Source organism: Neofelis nebulosa, chromosome 13, assembly GCF_028018385.1.
Source record: "Neofelis nebulosa isolate mNeoNeb1 chromosome 13, mNeoNeb1.pri, whole genome shotgun sequence".
In the NCBI taxonomy this organism is placed as follows: domain Eukaryota; kingdom Metazoa; phylum Chordata; class Mammalia; order Carnivora; family Felidae; genus Neofelis; species Neofelis nebulosa.
Window position 1 is genome coordinate 24,943,229 of NC_080794.1, and position 23,125 is coordinate 24,966,353.

General features: G+C 36.8%; 1 protein-coding gene across 4 annotated transcripts in view; it reads left to right on the forward strand.

Moving 5' to 3' along the window:
- BICC1 (BicC family RNA binding protein 1) overlaps positions 1-23,125 on the forward strand; it is a 299,149-nt gene that overhangs the window by 248,270 nt on the left and 27,754 nt on the right. For 3 of the 4 annotated variants that reach the window (XM_058696372.1, XM_058696373.1, XM_058696371.1), the window contains exons 4-10: positions 11,899-11,978; positions 13,614-13,772; positions 15,649-15,702; positions 16,142-16,336; positions 16,557-16,808; positions 18,859-18,990; positions 21,409-21,595. In XM_058696372.1, coding sequence (XP_058552355.1) covers positions 11,899-11,978; positions 13,614-13,772; positions 15,649-15,702; positions 16,142-16,336; positions 16,557-16,808; positions 18,859-18,990; positions 21,409-21,595 — 1,059 coding nt within the window. Of the gene's footprint in view, positions 1-11,898; positions 12,089-13,613; positions 13,773-15,648; positions 15,703-16,141; positions 16,337-16,556; positions 16,809-18,858; positions 18,991-21,408; positions 21,596-23,125 lie in introns of those variants that run through there. The other variant, XM_058696374.1, reaches the window with a different exon arrangement.

Here is a 23,125-nt window from a genome sequence, read left to right on the forward strand (position 1 = left end):
ATACATTTACATAATAACCTGTGAGGTCAGGGTAAAGACCAGAAAGAAGATGAAAGGGGGGAGGGGAGGGGAGAAGAGAGGAAGGATGGGAGAGAAAAGTGCACTATAGGTCTCTGCTATAGTTGTGGAATTGACTTGTGTTGAACAATAAGAAGAAATCAATCTTTTCAAAAGAGTGTCTGCTAAGACCTAAGGAATAGTATTCTTTAACCTATATAAGGCATGGAGTCTACCCTCTAAAAGTTAGAGCTGTTATGAAGAAAAGAAACAAGCCCAAATATTGAATGGGAGCTTCTCTACTTCACCATGCCCAATCCTCTGTGCATTTTGTCATCAAGAGAACATAAGGGGGGTGACTGGGAGGCTTAGTCGGTTAAGCGTCTGACTTCGGCTCAGGTCATGATCTCACAGTTCGTGAGTTCGAGCCCCGCATCGGGCTCTGTGCTGACAGCTCAGAGGTTGGAGCCTGTTTCAGATTCTGTGTTTCCCCCTCTCTGTGCCCCTCCCCCATTCGTGCTCTGTCTCCCTCTATCTCAAAAATAAACAAATATTAAAAACAATTTTTTTAAATAAAATTAAAAAAAAAGAGAGAAGATAAGAAATTGGTGGGAAAGGTGTTAGCAGTCTTGGTCTGAGAGAAAACAGAATTAACTCCAAAAGATTTAAATAAACTCTAATGACAGAGTAAAGGGACCAGCAAATGGAGTTGCACTCATGCAAATGCTGGTTCAGCTTCCTGGTCATAAAGTGGGCCAAAGCCAATGATGGAGAGAGAATGGCCCTGAGACAGTGGCTAGTAGAGTACAACCATGTACATTCTCAACTCTTGGACTTCCCTGCTGAGAAGACAAAGAAAGTGTTATTATCATCCTGGTGAAACTGTTATGAGGGCACCATCCTTTGAGGTTATTATTTATTTATATTAATGGGTGGTTTAATCACACCCTGAGAATGCTATGTAAATAATACTTTTCTTGTGGGGACGTTGGAGAATTCTTTCAAGAAAGAGCACTAAATTCCCATTACCAGGATTGTTGTCATTTCCATTTATTTTGGAAACAGTTGCTGAAGAAAGAAAAAGATGTGGCCATAAATGTTTAAAAGAATTCCATGTGTAGTTAGTGGTGGCTGTAAACATATGGCCTTCACCAAGTATTTGAACTCTGTTCCAACCATGTCTTTCAACTGCAGTGAACCCCATCATTATATATTCCTGCTCCATTTTCATTGATGAAGTCTGTGTTCAGAGCCAAATTACATTGATAAAATATTAAGAGTAATGGCCCAACAAATAAAAAGAGGTAAAGTTCATAAACTGCATGGCAAAAAGTCTGCCACAGAATTGTAGATGAGAAAGAAAGAACTTTTCAAGCTGAAAAAACACTTGCCATTATCATTAACCTTTGTAAAGGTCTAAATTTTGTAAGGGAATTCTTAAAACATGCTTAGAAAACAAGGACTTTTGACTTAATATTTAAAGTATAAGAATGTGATTTGATTTCAGGACTTTAGTGATACAGATAACCTTCTTTTAAGGTATGAGGTTTTTTTTCCACATTATAAATGTATACTTTTTCATGTTAAGAAATACAGAAGAGTTTCAAGCGTAAAATAAAATAAAAATGACCTGAGAACTTATTACTTAGAAGTAATCATTATTGGTTGTTTTCCTTTTTATTCTGTTCAATATATGTGTATTCCTACAATAAAATTATGGTACTGTGATTCTTTATTAATATTTCCAGTGTGGGGCGCCTGGGTGGCTCAGTTGTTGAGCATCCAACTCTTGATTTGGGCTCGGGTCATGATCCCGGGCTTGTGGGATCGAGCCCCATGTTGGGCATGGTGCTGGCTTGGAGCCCTACTTAAGATTTTCTCTCTCTCTCTCTCCCTTTGCCCCTCTTCCCAACTCACACAGTCATTCTCTCTTTAAAAAAAAAAAAATTCAAGTACTTCATTATTCTGCAGACATTTTGTGCCAGTTTTTATTTCCATAAAAAGTATATGTTATAAAAATTATGTTAGCATGCCTAATTATATTTTCATTGGCCTTATAATTTAAAGTCACCCCCCAATTTTATGAATAAAAAATGTTTAGTAAGGTTGAACTTTATTCAAGTTTATATATTTTATTGACCATTTTTCTTTTGAATCATTTATCCATGTCTTTTGCTTATTTTCCTATGGGACAATTAGTGGGGGTTTTTGTTTTGTTTTTAACTTATAGGAGCACTTTGTAGAGAAACAAATATATTTAATAAGATCAATTTCACAAATACTGTATGATTCCACTTCGATTAGGCAGAATCATAAAAGAGAGAAAGTAGAATGGTGGTTGCTGTGGGCTGAGGCAAAGGAGTATTACCTTTGGATAAATGTCTGGTAAATCCTGATTTAAAAATTTTTAGACTTCAAGGTAACTTTAGATATTTTTTTTAAGAAAAATAAAGGACCATTTTGAAGTTATTTGATAATTTAATTTATATTTTTTGCCCCAGAAGATATAAATGTCTTAGGACTAAGAGATTAAGACCCTTGGTTCCAGCTTACTCAAAACAGTCATCAAAAAAGTATGGAAGAAACAAATAATATACAGAATAGTGTCGCAGTTGAAGACAGGGGTATGACAGTTGTCTTCAGTATGTGTGACTGCATTAAAAAAAAAAAACTATTAACAGCTATTCAGCTATTCTGTAGAAAGTGGGAGTAAGAAGAACAGATTGGCAGATAGGCATTTTCCAAATAATTTAAGGCTCATTTACTTATTAGATACTTTTAGTTTTCATGAAAAATTAACTTTCCTGATACCACGAACAAGCTGGGAATAGTCTAACACCTAGAGTTGTTACCCTTAATTAACTGTTCTTCAGTGCAAGCTATGGAAATTTCTCAGTAGATCTTACAACAAAGAAGAGAGGAAAGGTGGAGAGTTTTTATGCCAGTCTCAGGCTGGCAAGTTACTTTTAGAACTGAATTCCTGGGGTGCCTGGGTGGTTCAGTTGGTTAAGCATCCGACTTTGGCTCAGATGATGATCTCACTGTCTGTGAGTTCAAGCCCTGCATCAAGCTCTGTGCTGACAGCTCAGAGCCTGGAACCTGCTTCAGATTCTGTCTCCCTCTCTCTCTGCCCCTCCCCTACTGTCTGAAAAATAAATAAACATTAAAAAATTATTGAAACTGAATTCCTAAGAGTTTTGCTGTTTCTTACATACATTCTTAATTGTACCTCAAATATCTTCAGAATTTCTAGTTTTTAAATTTCTTCTCTTAGTAGGCCAAAAATAAAACAAAGAAATCGTGCATGTGGTATGATGTGGTCAAGTCTTCATTTACAGGACTTTCCTTGTCTAATGTGTGTGAACCCTTAAATGCATAGTTGCTTTTGGTAATGATAGCCAGCAGTTGTATGTTAGGATTGTTCATGAATAGTCCCAGCTGTTGTAAAAAAGAACAGTCTGCCCTGGCCACAGATAAGAGCACTTTGGGTTTAGACCACAGGCCGTACCATGGGGACCTGCCATGTACACTGTGAACATCAGTATTCCTTGGAGAGAGAATGACAATTAGTCACATCTGGCTCCTCGAAATTCTTGCATAACTTGCTGTTATCTCAGTACAGTCTCCTGGGAAGGCTTTATCTTGGCACATGCCTGCATCCCCACTGCAACATTCCCTCCTTCATTAGACTGACCACTGCGACTCCTGTTCCATTTCGGAGGGCCAGCATTCAATTTGGGCTCTCCTTCTCATCCTGGGTACTGGGTTATTGTTTTTGTCATGTCTTATGTCTTGGTTTTGTTTCCACTGTCACAAGTGTCCTCCGTCTCTAGCACCCTTGCAGTAACCTAGCACTGCAGAAGCTTTCTGTAGAATTGTTACATACAAATCATTCAGACTATCCCAGATTTCCTCCTGGCATTTAAGTTTCCTTTTCTCCCTCTTCCCAGAATCCTTGTCCTTATCTCTGGAGTATAAAGCTCAGATGCCAAAAGACTTCAGAAACTAATTGAGTTAGGCTTTGTGTTTGTAGCTTTCTTTTTCCACGCTCCATGTTCCAGAGCTAGATTTCTCTTGTGCTTTGGATTTTTCCTCTCCTCTTTCTGCCTGAACAGCAAATCTGCAGTTATGCTTGGAGTTTAGTTTATAGTGCATAAGATAAAGTGGTTTGTAAGATAAGGTAGTTTACTGTTTCCTAATTCTCACACTTCTTAAATCCATCTGTTCTTGATTATTTCACCTATTATGCCTTGATTTTGCTTTATACTTTGTTTGCATTTTGTTCTTCTCTGAAATTGTTTCTAGAGTCCATAATTGTTTCTAAGTCCATAAAACTTGTTTCTAACTACATAAAAGCTTTGATAAGGCACATAGGAATCTTAAACAGAGAAGAGACATATGCCAGTTTACCTCTTCCTTCTCTCTTGCCTTATTTCCTCCTAAAGTTAAAACAACAGAGAACAATTAGAAGAGTGTATTGTCACTGTATTTTGAATGCTTTTATTGCTGATTATATTGGAGATATAGGCATTCCATCAGTAAAAGTTCTTGTATATCTTATAACTAGCTGTGAATTTTCTCTGGCTAAAAGCTCTTTTCTACCTAGTTGGTAAAGGATCCCTAGGCTCCATCTTGGCATGTGGACACACTCTTTCATTTAGCAAGAACCTGCCTAAAATTGTCATTACCATAGTGTGAAGGCACCTCCTCCCTAGTCATTGCCAAATAGTCGAACTGAGAATTGTCTTCAGGAACTAGTTATACTTTCTATTGATTTGTTCATGTCACGTATGCCACTATCATGTGAAGAATATACTTCCTCTGGAGCGCCTGGGTGGCACAGTTGGTTAATCATCCCACTCTTGATTTCGGCTCAGGTCATGATCTCATGGTTTGTGAGTTTGAGCCCCACATCTGGCTCTGCACTGATAGTGCTGAACCTGCTTGGGATTCTCTCTCTCCCCCTCTCTCTCTGCCCTTCCCCTGCTTGATCTCTTTCTCTCTCAAAAATAAATAAATAAACAAACATTAAAGAAAAAAGAATACACTTCCTCTGTTGAGCATTAAGTTTCATTCGGCCATATGGAATTTTGAATAGGAAGTTATCCTGAGGCATCATGGCATGTAAACTGACTGTGGGTATCAATGTAAACATATTTTTCTCATGAAAACTAGGTTTTTATTTTGAAACACATTTGCTTTTGCACTTCTCTCTCTTTTCATTCCCCTTCTCTTCTAATTGACTAGGAAGGAGATTGATTTTTTCTGTTTTAAAATAAGGCAAATACGGGTGATTTTATGCCTTATTCTAAAGCAGCACAGTAAGTTTGGGGAATGCCTGCAACAGGTAGATTTGTTTTTTTCTTGATCCCAGTTGTAATATCTGATGTGTTATAGGTGCTTGCCACTATTTTCCCTTAAATACTTAAAGCTTCAGTTCTTCCACCTACTCTTCAAATATACTCCTTTTTATTCTAACTCAGTTTATTAGAATTCTTGTCAAAGAGCATTCCTTGAAAGAATCTGGAGTCTGTATTACTGGCTTCAAAATTAAAGTGTGTTGACTTCCTGTCATTCTGTTTCATTCCTTTAAAATAATTTCTAGTCAGATTTAATGAGTCAGTTCAGGTTTTCTCTATCTGTTGATAAAGTATATCTTCACTTAAAAATGTGATATTGGTATGTTATTTGACCTGTTATAACATTTTTTTAAAGGGAAGTCTGTTTCTCAAGAGGTTAGAAGGAAAATTTTATTTCACAGAAAAATGTGGGTTGTGGCCCCATGATTATGAGTCAAATTGACTTTTGCTGATCAGCAGTGATTTGCCAGCTTAAAGGAAAAGTGATCAAAGTAGCACGTGGATTGGGTGGTATCTAATTTTGAACTGTGACAAGGCTCAGGTAGAGTTTGAAGTAGACTCCCATCTCCATAGAGGGTTTTCACTGCATTTGTTTGGTGCCTACAAGCACATTATTCACGAAATTTCAGTGGAGTGAACACCAAATTTCACCTATTTTGATGCAGAATTAATTGCATTCTTAGAGTGTGAAAAACAAGAGGAAAGCCCAAGCTGCCACTCTGAAGCTGGTCATGGATCACGGCAGATCACTATTTCACACATTTGTGTTTACTGCCAGTTTAAGTAAACTATAGTTTACTTAATAGTTTAAGGCTCTTGGAAACATTAACATTATGATGTCTTGGGTAAGCTGCTTATCATGAAATACCAAAAACTTGGAGAACAAAGTTGTTTATGAAGTTAGTTTTATTGAAGAATGTTATAGTACTGCTTTACACTGAAGACATTTGGATTTATTTGGAAGTATAATAATGTTCTGACCAAACTCCCTCATTGAAGAAACTCTACTCCAGAGATTCAGTGACTTTTCCAAGGTAACAGACCTTGTTTATGACTTACAATTCAGAATTTATTATCATAATTGTGGACTTTACATATTTCCCCCCACAATGCAACCTTTTACTTTTGCAGAGTCAGTCATTAAAACTTTTAATACATCCTGCATGATATCTGCTGGCTTTTCCCTATGTAATCCAAGTCAATCAGTACCCTTGAGATGTCCAGGGCTTTTTTAGAGTTTTGGTTTATATTTGCTGTTTGATAAAATCCATACCCTACAGTCACAGTCTTCCTTATAGGAAAAAAAAATTGACCCATTACTGCTTTAGAACTACTTGCTAGTTGTGGATATATTCCCAGTATTATGGGGAATTTTGGAGCAAGGTGGAGATACCTCTCTGCCTTTCAACACTGACAACTCCTGATGATGTTGATGGATCCAGTCCCAGCCAATGCCCTCCTTTTTAGACAGTTTTAAAGGCTAAGGCTTCTTAGAAAGAACTTGAAATAAAACTGAAGAGGTCTCCCAGCCAAAAGAAAGTGAATTCTGGGGCACCTGGGTGGCTCAGTCTGTTAAGCATCTGACTTTGGCTCAGGTCATGATCTCATGGCTGATGGATTTGAGCCCCACATCTGGCTCTGTGCTGACAGCTCAGAGTCTGGAGCCTGCTTTGGATTCTGTGTCTTCCTCTATCTGCTTCTCCCCTGCTCATGCTCGCTCACTCGCTCTCTCTCTCTCTCTCTCTCTCTCTCTCTCTCAAAAATAAATAAACATTAAAAAAAAAAGGGAAGTGAATTCTGTCCACTCTTATGGATTTGAGGCTAGTTTGATATACATGCATAAAATGTACTAAAGCCATCTTGATTTCAGGCCATGATATGGAACTTTTCTTCATAAACAAATGACTGTAATATGATCTTTTATTTTGGGTGTTGTGGGTGGGAGGAGTCCGGTTAGTTAAACAAGGGATTTTCTGTTGTTTTCTCTCTTCAAGAGAACATGCTGAGAAATGAAAGCATTGCATTGAATTTTGGGTGTTGAATCTTTTCTCAACCGTACTCAATCATGGAGACAAGAAAGTAGCTACAAACAAATCATTGGTGAAACAGTGATGGCTTAAATCTATCATATGTCAACAACTCATTACTTTTTTTTCTTAATTTTTAAAAAATGTTTATTGATTTTTGAAAGAGAGACAGAGAGAGTGGGGCAGAGAGAGAAGGAGTCACAGAATCTGAAGCAGGCTCCAGGCTCCAAGCTGTCAGCACAGAGCCCCACATGGGGCTTGAACTCATGGAGTGTAAGATCATGACCTGAGCTGAAGTCGGATGCTTAACCAACTGAGCCACCCAGGCGCCCCTCATTACTTTCTGTAGCATTATAACTACAATGAAAATGGCTGACATGAGTCTTTTCTATAGATTTTGCTCTGGGACAGGAATGAAAGGGAAAGGAAGTTTAAACTTGAGGAAAGAAGGAAAAGGCAATAAAAATTTCACTGATGTTTCCAGGAACGGGAATGATTCCAAGGGTGGGAAACCAGAGAGTACAACCAGAGTACCAAGAGATAATCTTTTAAAACCATTACTAAACTTCACTTAAGTTCATATAACATCCCAACTCTTTTAAATATTTATCTTTACTGAAAATATGGTTTTTAGCATGTATTCTTATAAGAACAATTGTTGCCTTATCAACTCCTTATGAATTTCCACATGGAAGTCATAGAAACCTTTTTGCTCAAAGGTTTACCTCTTTTGCAGTATGCACATGTAAAATACCCATTTTATACCCATCTTCATACAGCTTCATACAACCTATTGAAGGCTGGACCACCCTCTGGTCTTCCTCTGTTCCATAGGGTTACACCACAGATTTGGGAACAAATTGATGGGACAGGAATCTAAAACCCCAAAATCTGGAAGGACATCTGACAGTTCTCTGTATTTTTATAGAGGTACTGAGATCAGGATATTTGAAGTCAAAACTGTCTGGGGAAGTGCAGGACATATGATCACCTTAGATGTGAAGTTTAGGCTCTTCCTATCGATTTCCATCTCCTTCCTCTGTATAGGTAGCCATTTCCAAAAAATAGGGGCACCTTCAGTCCATTCACCTACTGTTTACTTATTATCTACTACTTGGCTGGCATCATGGAAGTTATAAAACCAGTTAAGACAATCCTTGTGTTTAGAGCACTTGAAGGTTGATTATAAAGCAATGAATATTATTTTTAGAGCAAATATCTTAAAATTTTCATGCCCAAATTGGTGTTGTCCTTCAAAGTAATTATTTTGAGGGAGGGGAAGACTATACACTTATTCCCTATTACTGTACCATCTTTCAACAATCTTTATAGCTGGGCTTTTCTTTACTTTTATATTTATTAATATAGTTAATTCTTTGGCTTTTCTCCATCAAGTATTTCCAGAATGGGTCTTAATAAAACCTCAGTCCCATGTAGGACACATTTAAACTGTGAAATGGAACATTCATTGAAAGTGGAGAACTGGATTTCAGGATTTAAAATAAGCATGTTAAGTTCAGCTTGGAATCAGAGTTCACATCCTATAGATATCTTTTGAGCAAGGACAAAGGAGGGAATGAAGAAGACACTATTTTTGGTTCATTAGCAGTATAAACCAGAATTTTGTCATGTTTATTTTTCTCTACACTTATGAGACTTGATTATTTAAAGAACCATTTTCCAAACAAGTGCTAATTTGGGTCCTGGATACGATTTGATGTTACATGTTGGTGACTATGTGTTGTGTGTGTAGCTCTGTGTCCATTGATAATTTATATTTTTGGTCAGTAGATGGTGCTCTTTCACTTTGAAATAAAATGTATTTTCTATTGAGGCTTTTGCTTTTTATTTTGCTTATTGTTTTGTTCATACAGAGATGGTAGAAATCAAATTCTGTCATAAATTGGATCTGGGTCTCCTTGTCCACCTGGAGATGCATAGGAATTTTAATGTGATTATCCAATGTGTAAAGTAATAGGTTTTCAGATTAGCATACCACTCAATACTTAACTGTTAATTTGTTAGTAAGAAAATAGATGTTTTCCCCTGTAGAACCATTTTATATTATATATACTTGCCTGATACATAAGACACTATAATTATATCTTTTATGTGGTTTCATCTGCTGTGTCCTGTATTTGATTGAAGAATTACTTGGGAAACAAACAAAATGCCAATTACTGGATCCTGGAGACCCAGGAACGTATATTTTAGCAAGTGCTACAATTCAGTGTGATCAGGTATGTTTTGAGAAGTGCCAGATTCTAATCCCCCAGGAGTAAGCATTTTCAATAGAGAATAACATCAGGGTCAGCATACAGTAATTGAAACCAAAGTCAAAGATAGCTGGGATCAAAATTTTGAATGTAGACTGCTCGGAATATAAATATTGCCTACAGGAGTTATAATGCATATAATAAAAATTATTGAAGAAAATGCTTTTTTTTTACATTACTATGGTAAAGTTGGTGATAATCCTACAGAGAACAAGTGGTTTCTGTTAGAATGCACCAAAGAGCAAGCAATGTGGACACAATGCCATACCACCTTGAGTTTGTTGGACATCGATTTTGCCCTACTTTTAGGACCCTTGCCTTATAATACTTGATACTTTAAACAAATTGTAAGGTCTTTCATCTTCACAGTGTCCCTGTTACATGGCAAGTATCAGAGGAAGGATTAAAGAATGGGTTAAGGAAAAGAGTCTAAGGCCAAGGGCAGCTCCCAGGAGACAGTCTGGGGGGGTTGGTGGGGGGCTAGAGGTGATGGCATTGACTCAAAATACAGTTGCTGGAATGTCTCCCCAGGAAGCCAGATGCATTCCTTAGTTCTGAAGCTTGGTGGTGCACTGTTGTTGACTATGATTGTTCTGTCCTGGTCCTAAGAGCCAGTAGCTTTAGGACAGGGTTTCCTCCCTCCTTCCCATCTCTCCCATCTCTCCTATCCATCCATCCTTCCTTCCTTCCTTCCTTCCTTCCTTCCTTCCTTCCTTCCTTCCTTCCTTCCGTCCATCCATTCATCCATCCATCCACCCACCCACCCATGCATCCATCCTTCAGTTGCTCATTTTGACTTTGTTAATGTGACATGCTCATCATGGCATTGATTTTCAGATGGACTGCTGGTTGAGGATGGGTAAGTCATGATACCAGGGAAGTACATGTACTTTGATAAAATTCCCACCAGGTGATTCTCTTTTCTTATCCTAGAGAACTGATGGTTTGGAATTCTCAGCTAGTATTTCCTGACCCTGTTGTTGATCTGAGGTGTAGTTCAGTGTAGGATGGACTCCACAGAGAAGGTGGCATGTTATAGGCAGTCAGTAAGATTGACATCACTAATGATGGTGATGATGATGCTCTGTTATCCAGCTTTATTGCTTTCGTGATATCACTTTATCATAAGGCTAGTGGTATGGAACTTCTGGCTTACCTCAAAATGGTCTTGGTCTGGGTCAGGCTACCCATGGGGTAATAGAGGACCCTATTATGGCAGAGACTTAGAAAGAGAGAAGAGACACGTCCTCACCTGAGAGTTTTAGCTGTGATATTTCCCTTCTTCTGAAGATTCTAGCTTGGCCAGCTGTCTCCTCTCCTCAAAGCTTTTACTCAGACCTCACTTTCTGAATCAGGCCTAATGCACTGACCCCTTCCCACAGCTGGTCCTCCTCATGCTTTTGTCTCGTTCTCCTCTTCATAACAGTTATGTTATAAGACACTAGATAATTTGTTTATTTGATTCAGTTTTGTCTCCCTGTACAAGACTGTCAGCTCCATGTGGACAAAGGTATTTTTCTTCACTAATATATCCCTTGGCCCCTAGAATAGTGCCTGGTACAGGAAATACTTGCTGAATGAATTAATGCTTTCCTTTATAACATTCTGTGGCTGTAATAAATAACACCTATAGTATATATTAGCCATTTAACACTAGTTCTGAATAAATATTAAATATTACTGAATGAAGATTATGTTTTATTCTGTTAACCTTGACCTGTAAAGATACCTTCTGAATTAGGTTAGCACATGGTTTAAAGTCTGGATGCAGAGTTGGAAGACATGAGATTATAATGAATGAGCCTATTGGTGGTTTTCTAGGGCAAGTTACTAACCTGCTCCGTGCCTTAGTTTCCCCTGGAAATAACCTCACAGAACTGTGATTAAATTAGCTTATGGATTAAATGAGCTCATGCATCTAAAGCCTTAGATAAGGGCTTGGAGTATAGCAAGAATGTAGTCATAAATTGAATTTATAGATTCTTGTTTAAAAAAAAATTATATGATAAACTTACTTTGCAGGTAAGTGATTTGGCCAGTTGTCAGAAGGAAAAGACCACACAGATAAATGTACAACTTGGGGATTTTCCATATTCCTGTCTTAATTGCAGTGTTAACACACCTAGAATGAATCAAATATTGAATTTCTTATGGATTCTATTTTCTTATATTGTAACATCAATTTTAAAACAAGGAGTTTTAGGGGTTTCACATGAGCCCTTTTTTGATTTCTTATAGATCCCCATATTAAGGTTTCTGGAAAGAAAGAAGATGTTAAGGAGGCCAAGGAAATGATCATGTCTGTCTTAGACACAAAAGTAAGTGAATGTTAAGGACACTCAGATGTCAGAACCTTGTCTCTGCAAGGGCTACTTCATGCTGTTATGAAAAGAACCATTTGGAGAAGAAAAACCAGGAGAAAGTAATGGTGGGTTTTAAAATAAGCATGTGTGTTTCTACAATGGATGTAAAATTCTGTTTAAAATTTGAATGGGTTCTGTCATGCTGGGTAATTGAGTGATATTTTCAGAAATCAACACTGACCCTGATTAGTGTGGGGCAAATAATGAAGTTTAGAAGAATTAGCATATTGCCTTTATGATGCCAGAATGATCTTCTATATAATTGTGCGTGATGGCATGAAACCTGGCAGTTTCTTTTGTAAGTTCTTTCTCTCTGCATGTATAGGTATAGAGAGATAATAGGGAAATTTAGATGTGTAAAAATATATACTCCCTTGTGAGAATTTATTCTATTAAATATTTCTAAATCACTTAGTATATCTCAGGCACTTTGCTGAGCATTTTACAAATACTAATTTGTTTAATGCTTATAACTAACTCAGCACAGAGATATTAGGGAAGATTCCCAGAATCTGTAGCTAATAAATGGAGAAGTGGGATTTAAATCCAGGCTGTCTGGTTCTTAACCACTGTGTTTTGCGACCTGATATTCCATTGAAATAGTTTCTGATCTCTTCCCTTTTTTTTTTTTTTTTCCTTTTCTTGTTCTTTTAATTTTTGGAATTATTCACCTTCTAATTATTAAATATTCTAATTTTTTTCCCAAAAAATAATGTATGTTCCCTGTATTTAAAATGTTAAACTAAAAGAAGAACAAAGTTTAAAGACCAAAGCATTTAATGGATATGTTTAAAATTTAAGAATTAAGATGTAAAAACTATTGATATTTTTAATGTCTTATTTTGACTTTTTAATTTTACTTTAAAAACTGAAGGACTGAAGAATTTCGATATTAGTCTTATAAATGAGAAAATATTTCATGTGTTTATAATTGTACAATACTGAATTTCCCAAAATTAAATACATAGATTCTAACATGACCACAGTTATTCATTATGTCTTAGAATTTTACATTTTGCTTTATTATAACTAATCTTACACTTTGTACTGGTTTATGTAAGCCTTGTTACTGCTAGAGAGCTGTGCTTTGTTTTCCTTTCCTCACTCTTCTTCCTACCAGCAAGAATAGTAGATCTGCTCTGTAGTTTGGCCTATAGTAATGGACTGGTTGTGAAAACAATGCTTACAAATACCTTTTTAGTTTTGAGTTTTATTTTTATTGTTTTCTGTCACAGTTCAACAGTCCTACTAACATACATATATTCAGTCTTGCAGTTGTTTTCATCTGTTTTTAGTTATTTGAATTAAATGTTTCATGAATAATGTCTGTTAAAGAAAAAAATGAGATGAGTAATTTATTTGTAACTCTGCCTGACTTTATTTAAATGATATTTTCCAAATAAATATCTTGTATAGCCAAAGAGAAATGATAGAAATTGCACATTTATAGATTAATATGATTCCAAAAAATTTGTAAGATTTCCCACCAGGTCACTTGTTTTTAGTACTGTCCCCTTGGATAAAAAGTGTTTTAAGGAGTTGTTCCTTCCTTTTGCATGCATCAAGAAATAATACATTATTTCCATGTAGAGCAATCGAGTCACTTTGAAGATGGATGTTTCACATACAGAACATTCTCATGTAATCGGCAAAGGTGGCAACAATATTAAAAAAGTGATGGAAGAAACAGGATGCCACATCCACTTTCCAGATTCCAACAGGAATAATCAAGCAGAAAAAAGCAACCAGGTGCTTTGTCTTTTCACATGAACTGTTATGGGACAGATTAAAGCTTTGATTTTCCATATGCATATCTTTTTTGGGAGATGAAAGCAAAAAAATAATCATGGAGATACCATATTGATTTTACTAATATGTGACTATACAGAAATGAATGAATAAGCAAACACCAGAATCAGACCTTTAAATGCAGAGAACAAACTGATGCTTCCTAGAGGAGAGGGGGGATTGGGCAAAATGGGTGAAGGGGAGTGGGAGTTACAGGCTTCCAGTTATGGAATGAGTAAGTCATGGAAATAAAAGGCACAGCATAGAGAATATAGCCAGTGGTGTTGTAATAGCAACATATGATGGTAGATGGTAGCTATGGTGAGCATAGCATAATGTATAAGCTTGTCAAATCACTGATGTTGTACACCTGAAACTAACATTGTGTGTCAACTATACTAAAAAATAAAAATAAATAAGAATGTATGACTCTTTCCCAGGAGATTGAAGGTGCTCTACTTTTTTAAAGAGATGAATTATAGGTAGGCCATAAAGTGCTTATCTCTAACTGGTTGGTAGAAGAGAGGGGAGCAACATAAATGCGATAGCAATATAAAACGAAGTCCCTAAGGAAAGGCCCAGGGAGCATTACATTAGGAAAGGACCTACAGCCTTGCCTGGTCCAAGAACCTGTTCAGTGTGGGGATTCTGTTGGTAGCATCATACCCGTGGTTCTCCAGCGTACACCAGATCACCTGCTCAGAGGCCACGCACGAGTGCCCAACTTCCTCATGTTGGTGGAATTATGTTTCTCTTTAGTTTATACACGTTTTTTCTAGTTCTTGTATTTGAAAACAAATGAAACTTACCTATCCATACAAAGCACTTTCAGTACTTGAAGAACAGATAGTATTATTTGTGTTATTTGGAAGTTTTCTCTCTAATCACAATACTAGAAACTGTCAGCCTCAAAGATGAATAGGGTAGTCTTTTCTCTATGAGGACTAATGGTGATGGTGACACACACATAAGGAAGATAGATAGAAAGCAAGGGCAGTATTCAAAACATTTGACAATTGGTATGGCACGGGGCATGGTCCATTAGGAGCAGTGTCCTGGAGCCCTACACCCTTACTCTCATGCCAAGATTAATTCTTTTTTTGTTTTGTGTTTTTTTTTAATATTTTTTAATGTTTATTTTTGAGAGAGAGAGAGAGAGCGCAAACAGAGGAGGGCAGAGAGAGAGGGATACACAGATTCCGAAGCAGGTTCCGGGCTCTCAGCTGTCAGCACAAAGCCTGATGTGGGGCTTGAACTCACGAGCCATGAGATAGTGAGATATGACCTGAGCTGAAGTTGAACGCTTAACTGACTGAGCCACCCAGGCGCCCCCAAGATTAATTTTTTACTTGATGGATTGTGGGAAAGTTCAGGGGATCCCAGGAGAGAGCTGGAGGTGGTGTTGAAGCAATAGTTTTTTTTAACCAATTAGCATGAAGTGGTTCAATATTTTGAGTACCTACTGCAGCAATATCATTGTATATTGATATATTGTACAGAATTGATATACAGTATGCAGAGTTTAAACAAAAGGTAGAAAATGCAGTAAATGAGAAATGAGAAGGGGAGCAGGATGGCATTATGGGGACTGTGAGGCTTACATTAGTCTGGGGGCTGATGTAAATCAGTTGACACAAATCAGCTGAGGAGCTTGTTAAAATGCAAATTGTGATTAAGCAGGTCTGGGTTGGTGCTTGAGACCCTTCATTTTTAACAAGCTCCTAGATAATGGCAGTGCTGTTTTTCCTGGATGACACTTTGAGTGGCAAGGGTGTAGATAGCTGGAAATGCAGATGTGGGCTCAAAATAAATCTACTGTATTTTCTTATTTTTGCAGGTATCTATAGCAGGACAACCAGCAGGAGTAGAATCTGCCCGAGTTAGAATTCGGGTAACTATTTATTACTTTAATACTGTAAATCAGTATCAGCAGTGTTTGCATCATAAGGCAATAAAAATATCTTAGTGTATCAATTTATAACCAAATCATATGTTCAATAGGTAGGAAATAGTGACAGAAGTTGTTTTAATGTGTTGAAGATGTTTCTTAGTGATGTTCCATTTTGTACCTGACTCCGTTTCTCTGATGATTTTGAGATGGTCAGAAAGAGGCCCGAGGAAGAATACCACAGGCAGTTTAGGTTACAAACTCTTTGGTTTCACAGACTCTTTTTATTCGAGAAACTACCTAGTTTGCTCAAGCTTATATCTGTAATAAAAGCAATTTATGTTTTAGAATTCCATCCTCAGAAAAAAAAGAACAAGTTATGCATATCTCTAAGCATGCAGTCACTCAACTGTCTGCCTTGGGCTCTAATACTTTCATTTAGGAGCTGCTTCCTTTGGTGCTGATGTTTGAGTTACCAATCGCTGGGATTCTTCAGCCAGTTCCCGATCCTAACTCCCCCTCGATTCAGCACATATCACAAACATACAACATTTCAGTGTCATTTAAACAGCGTTCCCGAATGTATGGTGCTACTGTGATAGTACGAGGGTCTCAGAATAACACCAGCGCTGTGAAGGTAAGTAATTGAGATAATTATGAACATTGTAAGTGTACAAATTATGCAATTTTATTTTCAGAGGATTTTAGACTAATCCGTTTTCTAGAATTTTTCCTTGCATTGCATTATGGGTTATAGAATTCTTTGAATTTCTCTGTAGCAATTAGAAGTACACTAGAATCTTTCCTTGTATATGGACAGTCATTTTATAGGATTATTTCCCACCCTTTTCTCCTAGGAAGGAACCGCCATGCTGTTGGAACATCTCGCTGGGAGCTTGGCATCAGCTATTCCTGTGAGCACACAACTAGATATTGCAGCTCAACATCATCTCTTTATGATGGGTCGAAATGGAAGCAACATCAAACATATCATGCAAAGAACAGGTGCTCAGATCCACTTTCCTGACCCCAGTAACCCACAAAAGAAATCCACCGTCTACCTCCAGGGCACCATTGAGTCTGTCTGTCTTGCAAGGCAATATCTCATGGTAGGTTTATTGATATTAGTGTTACTATTTTATTTTACTTCGTTTACTTCTTTGAGTACAGTATATGTTGGCGCACATACCATACTACTGGTATTTATGAAAACATTTGGAAGCCTGTCAGATAAGGAAGTTTCTTGGTAAAAGGAAATAAAATAAGAGTAAAGTATGTAGTACCTCACAAGCTTAATTTCATTGCATAGGTGAGTAATTTATTTGCTGTATTTTTTTTAACTTAAACTAAACACAAAAGAGGATACAGTGAAATAATGGGCTGTATTTTGTAGGAGGTGATTATTTTCATCTGACATGTAGTATTAGTTTGCATTTGACAAAAAAGTCTGTTTAAACAGAAAAGTAAAAATAACTTTTTACCCTCAAAGACATAAATTTTAGTGGCCTGAAACATTTGAAAATTTCAAAAATCTCTGATACAATTTAAAAAATGGAATTTAAGCCTTGAATTTGAGTCTTAACACATTGAAGAAAATAGCAATTATATAATTTGATACTGGTTCCGATTTAAAATTTGCTATGTTTCTGTCCTTCCTATATTCATTTAAAAACACAGTGTGTAGGTTGATACATAGTAACAAAGTGGATTGACACAATGTGGACTCATAAATATTCTTATTAAAAACACCATTTTATTCTGTTCAAGAACTTGATCTGTAATGACATTTGAATCAGTAACCTTCGGATGTGATCTTTGCTATTGTTAACTCACAGAATTTGTTTTTGAGAAACTTTCAGAAAATCCAAGTTTTTATTGTTGATTCCATTCCTCTGACAGATAAGAACTTGTTACAATCATTAAGCATACATAATTATTTTGTTGTGAATGATTTTTTTTAGCCAAGCTTAGTTTACCAGACTACTTTTAAAATATCACTAGTTAGGTAGCATATTTGTATCCAAAGATTATTATGATTACTTTTCATAATTTTCTTTTTTTCTGATTTTTAAGTTCTTGAAGTATTATTTTAAGTGAACTTTTTCAGTCATTCTATGTAGTTAGGAGTTCATATTCATGCTTTGACCGAACCTGCCAAAAATACAAGTGTGCAATGAGATATATTATTGTACAATATTGAAAGAAGTGAGGAAGAGAGGAGTAAATTAAAAGGCTTTTAATCTATATTTTAAATCCAAAAATCACTTTTATCCACAAGGAAAATGAAGCACAGTAATTTCACTTTAATTCCAGTGTATTTGGCTGTTATTTCTCCTGATACTTACATACAGAACCCAGCTAGTACTGGGCAGGCTAGTACTGAGCATCCTGTGACTCAGTAAAAGTATGGGATGTGGTTCCTAAACATAGTAGATTCGGGGCCAGGAAGAAAGCATCAGAGAAAGAAACAAGTGCTAACCTGTGCAGTGCTAAAAAGTGAGAAGCCTAAAAGAAGGAACAGTAGTAGCAGTTTACCTCAAGAAGGAGATAAGGTTGGAGCTGCAGCAGAAGAGAGGTAGGACTTTGGTTGGTGAAGAAGCCTTTTGGTGAGTTGAGACCAAAGTACAGTATCTGTTTGAACAGTGGTCAAGAGGCCGGTCTAACCTGGGGAAGGGACAGATGTATAGACATACAGACCTGTGATTGCACAAGCAAAGGGCCAGATTGTGGACATCTCTACTGATACATGTTTAGATTTCATTCAGAAATCATAAAAAATCACTACTGTAAGTCTTTGAGCAAAAGCACAAGATTCATACTCTTGGTGTGGATGAGAATCTAATTTCTGGCATCTGTAACAAAACTGAAGTCAGAGAATGGAAAAGTTTTCCAAGGTGGAAAGTGAGTAAAAAAATTCAGAGCCAATAACAGAAAACTTCAGACATGTATAATGTTGTCTTTTAAAAAATAGTTTGTGCCCTCAGTATTATTTCCACACCAGTTTTCTAAGCTTTGTTAAAGTATGTAATTTAGCTTTAATACTTGGGTTTATTCTTTAAGCCCATAGAATATTGCATTATTTGTAGGCACGTTAAGTTATCAGATGTTTAAATGAGTAATGTTTTTACCTCTGACACTCTCTTTTGTGACATTTCTTAGGGTTGTCTTCCTCTTGTGTTGATGTTTGATATGAAGGAAGAAATTGAAGTGGACCCACAGTTCACTGCCCAGCTGATGGAACAGCTTGATGTCTTCATCAGCATTAAACCGAAGCCGAAACAGCCAAGCAAGGTGGGTTCAGAGTCCAGACCCAGAGCACCATGTTCCAGCTAGTTCTGTTTTCATATAAATGTTATTTGCATATACACGGAATTAAATATTCCATATAATATATATATCATTATATATTATACTTAGTTATTTAAATACATAAATTTGTACCATTCATTATTGATCATCATTTTATTTAAATATGGGTTGGTTTTGGAGTCCATATTGAATGACCATTATTTTTTACAAATAGATGAGAAGAGAAAATACGTTTTTATTAATTTGCAGTCTGGTAACTTTCAGCTTTGTTAAGTTATCAGAGAGTTAAATAAGGCTAAACATTGTGTTAAGTGTGCATGTGTATGTGTACATATCCAGTGCAATTCAAAAATATTTAGCTTACGTACTCTGTGAGCCACTCTGCTGGACCTGGAAATTTAAAGAATAGGTGCCCAATGAGAAAGAATGAAATATGGCCTTTTGTAGCAACGTGGATGGAACTGGAGAGTGTGATGCTAAGTGAAATAAGCCATACAGAGAAAGACAGATACCATATGGTTTCACTCTTATGTGGATCCTGAGAAACTTAACAGAAACCCATGGGGGAGGGGAAGGAAAAAAAAAAAAAGAGGTTAGAGTGGGAGAGAGCCAAAGCATAAGAGACTCTTAAAAACTGATAACAAACTGAGGGTTGATGGGGGGTGGGAGGGAGGGGAGGGTGGGTGATGGGTATTGAGGAGGGCACCTTTTGGGATGAGCACTGGGTGTTGTATGGAAACCAGTTTGACAATAAATTTCATATATTAAAAAAATAAAGAAAGAATAGGTGCCCATTCTCTTTAAGAAAATAAAGTGATAATAACGATCAAAAGTAAATAACGAAGTATTCCCAGTTCAGCCTTCTTGGAACTTCTCCTCTAAGATCTTGCAGAATTTCAATAATTACATGTATAGTCAAAATTTAATAGGATAAACCTGATGATGTTAAATGCTAGTGAGAATGTGAGGGAAGAGGAATGTTCCTACATTAATGTTTGGTAAATTGGCACAGCCACTTTGAGGAACAATAGCGACTGTCAGATCACACTGAAAATATTGATAGCCTCGACCGCCCAGTATTTATGCCTAGTTATACACCCTGAAGAGACCTTTGTACCAGATGTCAGAAGACAAGAAGCAGGTTGCTTCTTTTAACATGTACTAATGAAATCATTTATGAAAATTTTTATTCTAGTAGTTAAAACACGTAACAGTTATGCTTTCCATTTTTTAATTTTTGTTAATCTTGTTATGTGTATCATGGTGTATGTATAATATGTATCATGGACAATTTTGTATATATGTAAAATAACATGGCGTTCAGTGTCTAAAGAGAAACAATCATGCCTTCTTCAAAAGTAAACTTTAAAGGAAAAGATAGGACCGATTCTAAGTGAGCTTAATATAATGAGTTTAGAGTTAGAGAACAGGACATTAATTTTATGTATCTTGAAGCTTCATGCTTGACTAATTTGAGTTGACTGAAGTCACTGTAGATACCAGGACTAAAAGCTAAAGACAGAAGAGATTTTGTGCATATAAAGAGGGTCAAACACACGAGAAACTCCTGGAGCTTAGTAAGAAATGAGCACAGATCAGGGGAAAATAGATTGTGAGAATTCTAAAGCCTTGTAGCATCCCAGGGCTATTTAATTCTTCCTAGCTGGCCCTGAAGCTGACTACTGCATTAACTGCTTTCTCAGTCACAAATTTTCTTTATTGCCCATTTAGGCTCTCCCTCTTGAGTTCACACTTCCAATTTTCTAGATCAGTCCATTGAGAAAAAATATATTGTTTAGAAATTTATTTTACCATAGCTTTGCCATAGATATGTCATCAGTGAGGAATAGTGGTACCTTAAAGTCTATTAGTTAACTAGTAGGCTATAAATGTCAAATGTAAGTGACTGTTATTATGCAGTCTGTATGTAGTGACTAGTTTGATTTGTTTTGTAAAGATGAGATAAAGGGCAGAAAGCCTTAATGTAAAAAAAGGCAAGTGGACATAAAGAGAATGGGCTGTAGATGCGAACGACCTGAGGTCCAGTCTTCTCGCTGCCCCTCCAGCTAGGCTGTGCCTGTGGATAGGTCCCTTATCCTCACTAAATATGAATATTCATTCCCACCCAGAAGGTGTCTGCCAGGCATTAAGGTATATGTGCAGTTTCAATCACAGTGCCTGGCACACAGGACATACCCAATAAAATGTCACTAACATTTTATGGTTTTACCAAAAGGAATAAACATAAGAAATAAGCAGTTAGAATTTTTAATTGATTTTAAAACAGCATTGATTCCCTGACTGGAATCCTTTTTACCATATTCGTTTCTCACCCACCTCCCAATACATTGTAGACTACTTGCATATCACCTTTTTCTTTCCCATTATGTGTTTTCATAGTCTGTGATTGTGAAAAGTGTTGAGCGAAATGCCTTAAATATGTATGAAGCAAGGAAATGTCTCCTCGGACTTGAAAGCAGTGGGGTTACCATAGCAACCAGTCCATCCCCAGCATCGTGCCCTGCCGGCCTGGCATGTCCCAGCCTGGACATCTTAGCTTCAGCAGGCCTTGGACTCACTGGACTAGGTATAAAATTTATTATTATAGCGCTTCTCAGTCACTGGGGGATTGCTTAGCCAGTTCCCTTTCTTTCTACCTTTTGGGGCTACATTTTAAAGGCTTTTTCTCTCATCAGGCTCTAAGATCAAATGAAAAAGCAACAAAACTCACATCAATCCATTTTGGGTTTTTTTGTTAGAATATAGATTTTTGTTACTCAGATTCTTTTTATTTCGGCATAAATAATCGAGCTCTGTTTTATTTTCAGTGGCTGTGTTTGTTCTTTTAAATTAAGAATGCCATTGAGAATGAAGTGAGCAGGCTAACTATAATTTATGTGTTTGTTCTCTCTTGCATTTGCAATATTGCCATCCATCCCTAGAGGTAAAGATTATCCAGTGTGCTTTTCAAAAAGTAATTGCAGATCTGTATGAGGGGTAGGGAGAGGGGGAAGTGAAAGTGAGCAGAACCCCCAGTCACAGAGGTCAGAACTGCCTTATCCAGATGCAGAGGAAATCTAGCCTGCGGCCACCAAGAGGGGCAAATGGACTTGTATTTATATCTAAGGTGAAGAAGATGAAAAAGAAAAATGGAAGCTGAAAGAGCATCACCCCCTCAGTGCCTTAGTTCTTTGAGAAAGTGAGGTGAGGTGTTTCATGGTTGTGATGATATGTACTGCCTCATTTATGGATTTCCATCTGACAAGCTAAAGTTCATTGCCATGTTGCAGTTATGCTAGTTCACTACTTTCTTGCACATTTTTCAGTAGCCTTAATATAAAAAGTGAATGTAATAACCCTAGAAAATCATTCTGCCTCACTCAGTGTTGATCTGAGACAGAAAAAATACTCTCAGAATTCTGTAAACTTTTTTCCTAATGGTTATTTCATGCTTTTAAAATTATAATATGGTTATAATATAATTAAGATTCCAAGTACCCCTGTCTAGGCATCATTACAGTAAAGACAGACTCTTTTTCCTTTGGCCTCTAATCTCCCAAAGTTGTCCGTTCCACTGGAGACCTGGACAGTCATAATAACATATGCATGTGAATCAGGAAGTGGCAGGTGAGAGAATTTAGCAGGAACCAAGTTGTTCCTGCACTAGAGAGAAAAAAGTGAGCAAAGATTCAGTTACTCAGGTTTTTAAATGTTTTCATGTCTGTACCTATCCTGTAATACTTAATACTTTAAATATTCCTGGAAAATTGTATACAGTTTCATATTTTACTTTAGAATATATTTTAAATGCCTGAAGGGATATTTTCATTACTTAAATCAAACATTAAATCCTTTAAACAAGCAAGAAACAAAAAATCGTTTCTGAGGAAAGTTTCATACACATTGAGATGGAGTACCAGAGAGGTTGTTTTGACACATGAATGAAAACTGTTCCAAGTGGCTCGGCCTATCCACAAATGGGCCAAATGAAGTTATTCTGCTGCAGGAGAACATTCCCCTGTTCTCTGCTAATTGCAGGTGGTTTGAAAAGAGTTAGTTTGGAAACCAAAAACAGTGAGTTATGCAGAGAAATAAAAATGAGCTTCCACTTGAACAG